The 13,145-nt window shown below is 34.7% G+C and overlaps 1 protein-coding gene across 4 annotated transcripts in view; it reads left to right on the top strand.

Moving 5' to 3' along the window:
* PIBF1 (progesterone immunomodulatory binding factor 1) overlaps positions 1–13,145 on the top strand; it is a 123,236-nt gene that overhangs the window by 82,645 nt on the left and 27,446 nt on the right. For all 4 annotated transcript variants that reach the window (XM_072850089.1, XM_072850088.1, XM_072850091.1 and 1 more), the window contains exons 14-15: positions 2,993–3,095; positions 8,465–8,595. In XM_072850089.1, the coding sequence (XP_072706190.1) occupies positions 2,993–3,095; positions 8,465–8,595 (234 nt within the window). The remainder of the gene's footprint in view (positions 1–2,992; positions 3,096–8,464; positions 8,596–13,145) is intronic.

Here is a 13,145-nt window from a genome sequence, read left to right as displayed (position 1 = left end):
GTGATTTTCTTTTTTTTTTTTTTTTTTTGGTCCAGAATCCTGTCTCCAGCCTGGCAGAGGGGACACCACAGTTAGGATGGTGGTTCTCCCAGGATTAATTTCTGTTAGTGGTAGACTTTGATCCTTCATAATGGTGTTGGAGACTTCATAGACCTTCTTTATCTTTTAAAATTAAGAAGATTTAAAAAGCCATAAAAGTCTGTGTATGGTTTACCTGCTGCTGTTCTGATGCAAGGAAAACTGCCATGCAGAAAATGTGTGTGATGCCTTTGGCTCCCTAAGCTTTAAAGCAAAGTCTCTGTGACACCCAACTTCTATGTTTAGAGCCATTCAAGAAACACAGATAAGTTTTCTGCTCTCCAGGATTGCTTAAGGAAAGAGAATCTATTACAAATGTGAATAATCTTCTTCTTGGAGTCCACTACCTGCTCTTTAATTCCAGATATATGGGATCCTAAATGAAGAGCTCTTATAAGTTCACAGCACGCACTTCAGTCTCTGAAATTTTGTACAAAACCACCTGTTCAAGTGTAGTGCATTGTGGGGTCTATACCTCTTTGCCTACTTGCCAGAAACAACTATTTCATTACTTCAGATGTAGGCACCATACACCCCTACTGGTAAATTAAACATGCCTGGGAACATTCTGAAGCATCAAGACCAAATGGCATGTAGTAGCTCACTTCTGTAAAACTAAACTCTCAGTGTAGGTTAGCTGCATGTGAACTACATGTTGGCAATGATTGCTTGCCCATGCTAACTCTGCAGCTGTGCCTAGGAACTGGTTGGGAGAGTATTAATGAGTAAATGCCAGAATACTACCAGGAACACTCTAGTGGTTTGCTAACAATAAATTATCACATTCTTGAGCACTGCATAATTTTCTAGTATAGTTGGAATCAAATTTTTCCAGAACAAGATGTCTTTGCAGATCAGTCCCTTTGTCCCTTTGCTTTAAATTTAAACTAGTCAAAAAAACATATTGACAAGCATACTTGAAAGTTGTACTTGTGTTTATCCTTAAATACTTGCAAATTCAGGTCAAGTTCACTGAATAGTTGTAGCTGGGAAAGTTATGATGGACTGCATTCCCAAAGTTGCCATGGGAAGGTATTCATGTTTCCTCTTGCACTCTAATAGCTAATGTATAAGATCCCTAACTAGAGATATCGGAGAAGTGATTCATTTCTCTTTTGTACTAGATGGGAATCTTAGCATGCGTCTCATCTCTCCTAAATAAAAATCCAAATAACTAGTTTGGAGAATTAATTTCCCTCTTTCTCAGTTATTGTTTACCCAGTCTAATGCTCCTTGTAGGAGGAACTGAGAGCGCCAACCTCTTAGTGAATGCTATTGAGAATTTCAGGTAATTCCTCTTATACAAGGTGAAAGTAAAAAATTGTCTGTATGAAAGGGTAGGTTTATAACACAGGTGAAGAATATTAAGACTTCTGCCAAATCTAAAAGTGTATTCCCTTTTACTGAGGAGAAGGTGGAGGTTATGACTGGTCAAATTTTCAGAGAAAGTTCATACACTCATCTAGCTTTACACACTCTAAGCCTCAGCTTAAGGGTAAATACCATCTCCCTTTCAGTCTGCTTTAGACTACCTACACTCCTATAGATTCAGTATCATGGTTAAGAACTGGATAACACTTTGCTATCCATTATTTGGAGGCTAAGTGTCTTACTTTTTCAGTTTATGGATGGTAAACATTGAGAGTCTAAGATCTGAACTGGAGTGACTTCTCCCTTTCTTCAATATACAAGTTTCTGAAAAATGACACACATTTGTCTGGAAGGATAGATCATTGTGGAGAGCCATTAGTCCAGTGGTTAAGGCACACTAAAAAGGGATATTAGCCCTGTATATCTTCCTCATTTTTAGAGTTCTGAATTTCCTATGTCATGTTAGGAAATAGATTTGTGACTAGAGTACCTAAACACGGAGGGGTACAGTGATAAATTCTCTAGATACAATTTTGATAATAAGCCACCAAGCTGCTGAATCCTACAAAGATGGCAGGATTCATTACAGGATACATAAATTTAGACATCTAATCATAGGATTAACACAGAGACTTGGCATCTAACCTCCTGTTATAACCAGTTTTGTTCTAATCAATACAGTCAACGGAGTTTGGAGTACATTTCAGTTCACCATCCAGGAGTCTATTTTAGTGGAATATAGTCAGGCTCTACAGACTACATTGAATAGGACTAAACGATTAATAACAGCTTCAAAGACTAGGTTAGATATCTGGAAGTAGGCTCTGCAATTGCGTACTAAATCTTCCCATTGCTGCCTATGGAACTATGCTGTTGAATTGATGAGAAACTCTTTTGACATGAAACATGCAAGAGGTTGAGGATCTAATTTTTTAACTAGGGTATTTAAGTAACTCAATAATCCTTTCTCTTAACTTCTAAGTTAATTTGTGGATCTGCATAAGAGTTTATTTGAAAAAAAAGTGGCAATAACATTTAATTATTTAGCGTATTAAATGTCAGGCAAAACAATTTTGCCTCTGTTTTGAAAATGCTAAAATACTACATTTTTCAGTGTTCCACTACAAAATGTATATTAATGTGCATTTTTTAAAAATTATTTAAGGAGAAGCCAATTACAGTGATTTCCTAAAGTTGCTAAAAAGCAAATACTCATAATTAGTTGAAACGTTTTGACATGATTACTGCAATTGTGTAGTATTGTACAAATTATATAGGTAATTACTTTGTAAAAAATTATTACTATGGCATAACTGTGGAAATGCTATTTCAGAGCTGTTAAATTTTGTAATATTTTCATTGTTTTTCTAACTTTGACCATTCTGCATGTTTCACTATGTAATTTATATGTATTAGTATTTAAGCATTAGTGAAAAATTAAGTCAATCAAGTTCTGAAGTATAAATGTGAGAATTTCTTTTGCATTTCTTTTGCAATTTCTTTTGGAAAAAATTCAACTTGAGCTTGCTTTTTATTGGCACAGTGTTCACTTGGCAAGGAGGTTACTGCAGCTAGAAAAGCAAAACTCGTTGCTTGTAAAAGATCTGGAACATCAGAAGGAACAAGTAACACAGATTTCACAAGAGGTAAATTACTGCTACAAAAAAATCAAATCTGTAGAGGCTATAAACATTGCAGAACAGCTGTTCATAAAATGAAATATTTTCTAAACAGTGTTTATTATCTATTTGATGTCAAAAAATGGCCCCATAATTAACCAAAACTCTATGTTAAACGTTTTCAAAGAAGTTTATATTGTATTTTGAAACAAAGATCAAAAGAGGGATTACTTTACAGGCTAAACAAGAATGTAAGCCAGACAGACAACGTTCTGATTTCTGAACAGAAGACCAGCTAGCCAAACTAGTTTGTTCTGTTTGATAGTTAATTGTTCAATGAATACCTCGTTACTTTTTACACAGCTCTTCTCTTAAATCACTTTTGAAGATATTTCTGTAAATCCTTTCTTACATTGTTCAGTTCTTGAGTCTTTTGAATATACAAAAAATAGGGAGTGTTTAACATAAGCTGCTTTTTAAAAAATCTGAAATTAATTTTTTTTGCTTTGTTACAATGAGTTTAATTTCATGAACTTTTAAAATTCTGTATATAATACCTGAAATCACATAATACAATGACACAGAGAACAAACACTAAACAAAACAGATTGAAATCTCCCAGAATTAGGATGAACTAATTTTTCAAAATGTTTTTACGATTGTCTTCTAAGTTTCTCTTAGGAACCAAAGAACTTCTAGGTTTGCTATTAGATATTGCCACCATATGGAATTTCTAGGCTGACTGTTTCAGGAATGTGGTTAACAGTTTGATTTTTAAAGCCATGGTAATTATAAATTAGGATAACTACACCCAAGTACCTCACAGTGCAAATACTTGCATTTTCTACATGTTTTAAAATTACATGAATTTTGTGTATTTTATATGTGTATATATATGATTATATGTATTATTTCAATGAAAGATACATGAACAGTGAAGTTTTTGTACAGGTTTTTTTTTAACCAATACTACAATTTATTATGGATTCTTCTTAGGTATATCCTAGTAATTTGTATTTGACTAAAACATATCTTTCAAATCTTCTTGACTTGAAGACATCAAGAGATTTGTGAATTCAATGTTATCCATGGTATTTTTCTCTATCACTATTCTTTCACTATCTGTGCTTTATTTCCCACTTAAATCTGTCTGATTTCCACTTCAATACATTTCTTCTTACCCACAGTGGTTTTATATTTGCTTCTAGATCACTGATGAAAGATTCAGTACCAGTGACCTTAGTTCAAATTCCTGAAAAATTCCACTAGAACATCTTCACCTCATTTTTATTCTCCCATGAGATGTCATGTAGCCCTTTCTTTGTCTTTTATCATATACTTGTATAGTTTAAATCAGGATGTCATCCAGTATGAAGTTAAATGTCTTGCAGATAGCTAACGCACAGCTAGTAAGCCTATTAGCATCAAACTCATGAAGTTAAATAAGACCTTTTAAGACCTGCTTTCTGTTAAACTCGTGTCTGGCATTTGGGTATGAATGCTTCATCAAATTTCTCCCCCCCACCCCCCCCTTTTTTTTTTTTTAATTTTGCATATGGTTATAGGCCATTTTGTTTGATAACAATTACTTAAGCCATTCTGCTTGCCATCCTTCAATATGTGCACAGAGAGTTTACACTTGTTATTAATGGACGGGAAAATAGTTCGTCATTCTCATGTTATACAAACTGATCATCTGACTTATTTTCAAACAGAGGGCAAAAAATTTTATTGAAAACTTCTGTGTTTTCTTCAGCATTATATACAGTTTTACCATATCCCTGCCATAATGGGTTGTACTATTTCTAGGATTTACTTGCTCCCATTTTTTTCATTCTGAGTTCTATGCCTGCTAGTATCAACTTTCCCCTTGAAGTTGTAGCTCCTCTTGTAAATTTTCTGTATTTCGTATTTTATACTGTTTGCTATCTGTTATCTTTCTTTGTATAGTCAAAGTTCTTAAACTTCTGTTTGCTGCCTTTACTGTGTCCCCTGAGCTAAGATAGATTTTTTTACTCCAAGCTATCATCTTTCTTGATTTTTTGTTTTGTTTTTTTTTTTTTTTTAAATAAAGAGCACAACAGAGATCCTGTAGACTATAGCATGCTCAGCTAGCCCATTATTATTCTTTTGACTGACACTTTGTTCAGTCATCTAGATGAAATCTAGAACAAGGATTGAAAGTTGATGCCAAAGTGATTGGACCAACTTCTTTTGAACTTGGATTAAATACTGGTATTTCACTGCAGTATTTGTGATACAACTTTTTTTTAAGCTCTTTAAAAGAGGGAGGAAAATAAAAAGATTGCAATAACTACAATGGATGCTCTTTCTAAGATTCTTTTTTTGGACTGTCCTCAACCAATTGCTGTTGAGCTTTACAGAAAGGAATCATACTGATCTTCTGGGAAAGTCCAGCATTACCAAGAAGAAAATACTGCCTTCTCCATAATTTCATTCATTTGATCAAAGTCTGATATAATGTGCCTGCTTGAAAGTTGGAACCCTACGGAAAAGCTCAGCTGCTGAAAAAAAACTTGTCAGTCTTCAGTTAGTCCCATTATAGTTTGTCAGGCTTTATTTAACTGTAGGATCCTATCTATTTTCAGGTCTGTGATAACAGCATTAGGAAAGAATTTTCCCTTAAAGTCCTCTTTCTGTTGCTTTGTATAGCAGTGACCTGAAGTGTTAAAGTAGGTATTGAGACTTATTTCCCACTACAGAAGGTTTGTTGACCATGTCTAGGACAAACAGAATATAGGAATTCTCATGACCTGATCCAAGAAAGATCCTCAGCTAGTGATAATCAGTTTATTGCCTCTGCAACTCACTTCATGTTACTCTCACTTTAAGTAAGTGGTAGGCTATATACCAGCTTCTGCAAAGTAGTGATCTGCAATTACTACATTTAGTGTCCAATCTAAATTTTGGAATAAATTCACTCTCCAGAGTTTTTGAACAACAGTGCCAGAACTGATAGATAGACAGTCTCTTGTGTCTAGAAGGCTAATATGGTCTTTGGGTGACTTAAAAAGCAAATACTGAGTCAGTATACAGTAAAAGTGATATCCTAAATAAAGAAATTTACTGAGCTGATATATTTGGCTTGCTGCTGAATGACTTTTTAGAGCCTTTGTCATGACGTTGTATTTGTCTTTTTGTATGCCTGGATTGAAACATTTTTACCAAAAGCATGTTACATCTCACTGAAAGAGAGAGTATAGATCCAGCTGAACAATGATGAAATCCTTCAGCTTGATAGAGATGTCAATTCAGGGATAAATAATAAATGTCCAATTGCAAGGTATTAGATTTATCACTTAAAAGAATGACATAGAAATACTTAAGTACATCTTGTACATTAAGGCAGAAAGAAATCAAAGTTGCATAGAAAAAATAATGCTTTTGCTCAAGGATAATGCTTAATTTATATGCATGTGTGTATATTAGTAAAATTGATCCATTAAATGCATTTAATGCTTAATTGATTACAGTTTAGTGACAACCTCTTTTAAGTTTATAGAATCAAACAGGCAGCACCACCATGGAGAGGGAAGGGATAGCCTTTTTTCATAAAAGCAGTATGCTTTTTAGCTGGTAAAGTTAGCAAGTTAACAGATGACTTAGCAGCATCATACCAAACTTACACCACCTCACTTGTCCTTTCCCACTGAAGTACTTTAATTCTTATCAGTGAGAACAATGAAGGAACTTCACGCTGTGATGACAGCATCCTTTGAAAGTTCTTAGGCTATCAAGAACAGGATTCCAAACAAGATCAGTTGGATTCATTTTCTCCAATAATGGCAGCCTCAAGGTTTTATAATGCAATTTTTAGACCATCCTAGAGATTAGACTCCATGTCTTAGAATTACCTGTTTGTCATGTAAAGACTCTCTTGTGTTCCTGAAAGAGATCTTTTTTGATAGTTTGTACTCTTAGAAAAATCATAGCTTTTTTAATTGCTTATCAATTTATTGAAGATAATTAGTTTCTTCAAGAAGATGATTGCCTCTTTTTACTTCTCTACAATGAACTTGGAATTTCGCCGTGGACTAGAATGGGTCCACACTTCCTGAAGGAACTAATTTATTTAAATAATACTTAAGGATTTTAATTAATTCAAAGAAGTGCAATGTTACTGTCTCTCATTTCACTTTTTAAAACATGAGGTGGAGTTAACTCCCCTTTTAGTAAGGCCAGTAAGGTGAGCAAGCAAAGTTTTGTCTATATTCTGTTTTTTAATAAATGTGAACCATTACATTATAAGTTCTTTGCATATTTGACAGAGTATAGAGGGCAGAAATAAAACTGCAATAAAAATATAATGGAATCAGAGAAAGAAGGAAGCACAGTCTCATGTTCTGAAAATTGTGAGTAGGAATAAAATCTGATTTTAGGAAAGTCCTGAAATATTATTTAAATAGGCTAGGTCTATAGGAAGGGTGGGGTTTTTTCCCTTGCTTGTTTGGAACCACACAAAATAGGACAACTGGCTCCTGAGTGTGATTTGGCAAATGCAGATTTTCAATCTATTCAGAAATTTTCTAAACTAATTGGAAAGCTTAACCATTTTCCATTGAATTCATTCCATTAGACCTGTTTGTATCTAAACTTCAAAAGATTTTAATTTATTTTTTAAAGAATCTAGTTAGTATTTTTGACTTACAGGTACTCCAGCTGCAGAAACTGCTAAATCTTGATATGTGATCTTAATTCTGTACATACTTTAGTGAATGATCTTGTTATATTGCTAAAGATGCAAGCCATATCGTGCAAGCTTTTTAGACCTAGTGATCCTAATTTGTTCAGGGAATATGGATAGAAAGGTGTATTTCCTACTTATGGGAAGTTATTGTATGACATAAGTATAACAGTTATTTTATACTACTCTTGTAAGCATCCTGTTGGATTTCACTGTTCATATACAGTAATTGATTAGAGGAAAGGGGACTTTTCTTCCATTATTACGGTGTTTTTATTTAGATTTGATTTCTGAGCTGAAAATTCCATTGTAATAGTATACTGTTTTAAAAAAGTAACTTGTGGTCAATAAGGTGAACAGAGGCCTTGTCTATACTAATTTTTTTCATCAATTGAAGCTATTACATTAAAACTCTTGAAAATGCAGATTAGGGAAGTGTAGAGAGTGGTAGCATGATTGCAGTGAAAATATTGTACAATTAGAAAAGAAAAGTTGGAGGATAATGTACTAGATAGTAATTTGAAGGTAGTTTGTTTCTTTTTTATTGTGAATAACAGGTTTGGTTTTTATATTATTATGCAATTGGTAATAATCAATAACATCCAATAATAATTCAATAATAATCAAGTAATTGTGTTTTATAAATTATAAATTATAAAATTTATAATAGTAATACTTCTTTTTTTGGCAGCTTGACAGAGCAAATTCTTTGTTGAGTCAAGTACAACAGCCGTACAAATACCTTATTGAAACCGTGCAACAGAGAGATTCTCAAATAAGTCTACAGAAAGAACATATTACACATCTTGAAAAAGATGTCAGGTAATTAAAATCACTGTTTCTTTATTTTAAACTGGAAGTAAAATCATTTATGTGTTTATCATTAGAAAACAATTATGTTATTGGCCATAAAGTAGAAGATGTCGACAGTCCATCATTGACTAAGTCCAGTCATGGAAGTTATGCTGGAACTCTAGCATCTGTGATTTCTCTCATACTGTTAGAAAAAACTCTTTAGGTTTGGAAAAGCAGCAATGACAGTCAGGCTTAAAGTGAGTTTGGAGTTGAGAAGAGCTCTCATGTAGTAGAGGAAAGTTCAGAAGAGTAAAAGGAAAGAATGACACACCAGATGTACAAAAGTAAAAATAAACAAATAAAGTCAGAGAAAAATAATAGACTAGTCCACTAGCAAAGGGTATTTTGGGCATAGCTCGAACAGACTTCCTTTAGTGGAGACTCTCTGATTTGCTGTTATATCCAGTCGTCAGAATTCTTCGAGCACTGAGCAACTTCCCACCATCATATAGCTTTATAAACTATATTTAACATCTGTTTCCCAAGTAAGCTGTTATAAAATAATCTGCCCCTTGATTTTCAAGGAAGTGGATAGCTGTGTGCCACTGCACTACAGAAGAAAGAGCATTTTAACTCTTAGGTGTTTGTGGTATCTTGGTTTAGGAAACGCATATGGTAACAATTGTGAAGCATTAATGTGATTGTATTATGAAGCAATTACATGAAAAATACAGTATTTTTCCAACAAATCTGTTGAAGCAATGAAAACAAAAAAAAGTAGGACTCACCATAGCTAAATACTTTATCCTACATACTGTCTTACATATGTATCTATTCAGAGTGTTTTGATGGTTTGGGATAGTATTTGTTATGCCTTGAGGAATACCTAAAAATGCTTATTATCCAAGTAAATCTATACATAAATCAATACATAGATAAATGAACTGAAATATTCATTCATACTTCCTGACAAGATATCTTTCACTGGGCTTAACTTTGTTTCAGTAAGAATAGATCTTTTTTTATTCCAGAATCAAGTGTTTTTAATATTTTCCTAGACTTGATATAGGAAAATCTTCAAAGGTAAATTATATTTTTCCAGGAGATGAAAAATCACAATGTTCTCTATATATGCAGGATCTTACTTTCCAATTGTGAATGAAATCATCAGAGAATTGGTCAGTAGCAAATTAAATTTTCAGATTACAGTAACATGAAAAAGTCTTTCATTATTCACATAGTTGTCCAAAAGTCTCTCAAAAGCTAGGAAAAAAAGGGAGTAGATAGGTGAGGTAATTTCTGAAAGTGTATGTTTCATGCCATTAAAATATGTAAGACCTTAAATGCATTATTAACATTGATTCTCTTGAGTTTTTATGGCTTATTACAGATAATCTGTATGCCCAGATATTCTTCATAAATTTAGCCTACAAATTAAGGCACCTAAATTAGGAACTTAGTCATGTCAGCTTTCCTTAGTAGTACATGGAGGAAGTGGCATCTCCAAAAAGCAATTCAGATTTTGGATGGAGTGAGTCATTTGCTAGAGATGCCCGTTACTCTCCATTAACTATAAAGGGAATTTTTGGCATCTTAAAGTGCCTGAGGTTAAGGAATAAAATGGATCTGCACCACAGTGTGAGCATTCATAGTAAACATACCAGCAGTACTCTACTGTGGTGAGCTGGGGTGTGTTCACCACTAGTCCGTGTTTCTGTAAATGAAAGTGTGGTCTGACAAAAAGATATTTTTATCTTTAATGGTTTTGTAGCAAAAAAGTAACACTTACTTTGCACATCAAATGTTTTGGTAAGAAGTTTTTTCCTGTAGTTTCCAATATTCCTTGTAAACTAAAAATAACTATTACTCCCTTACCACAGTTTTGCCTCAACTTTGCCATAGTTTCATAGGCCAGTGAAATTCTTGGAAACAACCTAATGTCTTAGGGCTTTTAGTACATATCAATAGTCCCTAATTTTGCTATTCTTAACTCCACATTTAAAACAAATGTCCTAAATTGTCAGCTGATATTCCCTGGAGCACAGAAGAAATCATAATCTGGTATAAAATTGATAATGTTGGTCCTTTGCTTTCCCATAAGTGACAGGAAGGTTAGAAGAAGGGATTTCTAACCAGAGAACCATTACATTCCAGCAGTCTTTTGTCATGAGGATAGACTTTTGGAATCTGCTGATGACAGTTTTAAATTAAAATATCCTTTAGGTGATTTCAGATTACTTTGTGGACCAGTCTAGCTCCCAGCTATTCCAGAACTGAATCAGAATGGGATTTAAGTAAATTAATGATAATCCCTATCAAATATATGCCAAGTGAAGCTCTGCTGGATCAAAAGATTTAGACCACTATTCCCATCCGTCTTTCTTAGTTTATTAAAAAGCATTTTGTTGGTTTGTGTGTGGAATATTTTTGAGAGGATGAGTTCAGACAATTAGTGCTCCTCAAGGAGGGCCCTAAATTCTGCAGATAATGTTGGTGCTATTAGAAAAGTAATAGTGAAAACACTAAACATGGTTTATGAAGCCTGGTTTCTCTGTATCTCAGAGCTAAGGGGAAAAAGTTAGTATTTGTAAAGCCATTTCAAAATGAAATGTTTTTTCAACCATTACCTATAATTAATAGTTAATTCTGCAGTTTCTGCAGTACCCTTTTTAAGTTGCGGTTTAATTTATGCTGCAGTTACACAAACTACATTATTATTTTTAAAAATCTTACATACAATACATACATTAGTTTTATTTCTAGAAAGCAATTTCACAAGTACCAGCTAATGTGAAAATAATGTTCAAATTCTTGTTTTCAGACAGACCTTTAAAAATACTAGTGGTTTTTTTGAATATAGGGGGTTTTTTTACATCTCATATTTGAGTACCAGATTGTAGACAAATTAACATAATGTTGATATGCCTGCACCCTGACAATCAAGACTGAATACTTAGTTTTATCCTCACAGCTACCGTATGCTTGATCATGCTTTTCCTTCCTTCATGTTTAGTGTGCAGAATCTATGGTGGAGGAGTGTTCTTTTCATGTTGTTTTTCTCATCTGCTCATCAAGCGAGATAGTTCTGCATTATGTAAATCATGAATTCCTTAAGTAGAGCAGTCACATCTATGTTATCAGTGCCAGTGTTCTCTATCACCTCTCACTTAACTTGAGTGTGGAGGGATCAGCAAGGACTAATTTGCAAGTGAATTTACTTTTTTAGACTTAATCCATAATTGGCTTCTGTGCACAGTGATGACGGCCAATAATCCTTTTAGAACGTACTCCCAGAGTGGTTAGGTTCCAGCAGATTTCCCAGGATGATGAGTCAGTACTTTCTTACAACCTTACAAATGTTTTGCAGCAACCTGCAGTGCTTTGTATTTCCTCGTCTATTGAGAAAGCGGTTGGTTGCTATTGGATGTGGGTTTGATTCTGTGAGGAAATAGACAGTCTTGATTAAATCAGCACAAGAGGAAGGCAACTATGAGCAAGGCTATCTATGACAGCAACCTCCTTAGTTTGGGCTGTGGGTGTTCTTGTGCCGTATTTTTACCAATTTTTTGCAAAACGGCCTGAAGTGACTTATAATGTGGTCCCTTGACAGGCAACAGATATGTTCAGGATTCTCCACACTGCATCATTCTATGAAAGTGTCATTTCTGACATCAGTTATTTCCACAAGAGGAGTGGGACAGATTCAGGCAGAACATTTTGATATAATACTCTTGAGAAGTCCTGCAGATCCATCTAAGTTGCCTTCCAACGTGGTCTTCAAAGGTCACTTTAACCAGAGCAGCTTACATGCCTTCATCCTTAAGTGTCATACCTCTAGAGCTAAGGCTGTCTTTCAGACCTTCTGTATCAAAATGTCTTCCTCACTTGGAAGGAATATTCAAATAGTACTCAAGGTTGCTTGTGTCAATAGCTATCGAACTGAATCATAGAATCATCGAATGGTTTAGGTTGGAAGGGGCCTTTAAAGATCATCTAGATCTTTACCCCCCTGCCATGGGTAAGGACATCTTCCACTAGATTAGGTTGGTCAAAGCCCCATCCGACCTCTTCTTGAAAAGAGAGGAATCGTCAAACTAGGTACTAGACTGAAATGGTCAAAATAGGTACCAGACTGAATCAAGGCCTTGAAGTAGTATATTCCACCAGAGCTGGAGCTACTTTGGTGGCTCGCTGAGAAGTGTGTCTGTTCTGGACACCTTTCACACAGCTCTGCAGATCTTTAGCCATACCTTCACTAAGAACTGCAAGAGTTATTGTGGTTGGGGTAAATGCTTAGCTGAGCAGCTGTCATTGCTGTTAGTTATTTGCCTGAACAACTTAGGGACCCATCTCCAGGTTATTACAGGTGTGTGATGTTACTGCTTACACTTGTGCCTTCACACTTGAATTTATTACCACTCAAAGATAAAAGGAGAGGTTGTTTAGGGGTAATCGAAGCTCTGTCAGATGTTGCCCACATGTATGTTCACTACAACTCTCATTCCCATCCCTGTAGAATTCTCCCAGGCGGGCCACAGGCTGTGCTGGCACTTGGCTGTGGAGAGAACTGAGGTGGC

The sequence above is a fragment of the Ciconia boyciana genome, chromosome 1, assembly GCF_034638445.1.
Source record: "Ciconia boyciana chromosome 1, ASM3463844v1, whole genome shotgun sequence".
NCBI lineage: Eukaryota > Metazoa > Chordata > Aves > Ciconiiformes > Ciconiidae > Ciconia > Ciconia boyciana.
The sequence above is the reverse complement of the archived record's forward strand: the minus strand, read 5'-3'. Positions and strand labels throughout refer to the sequence as shown.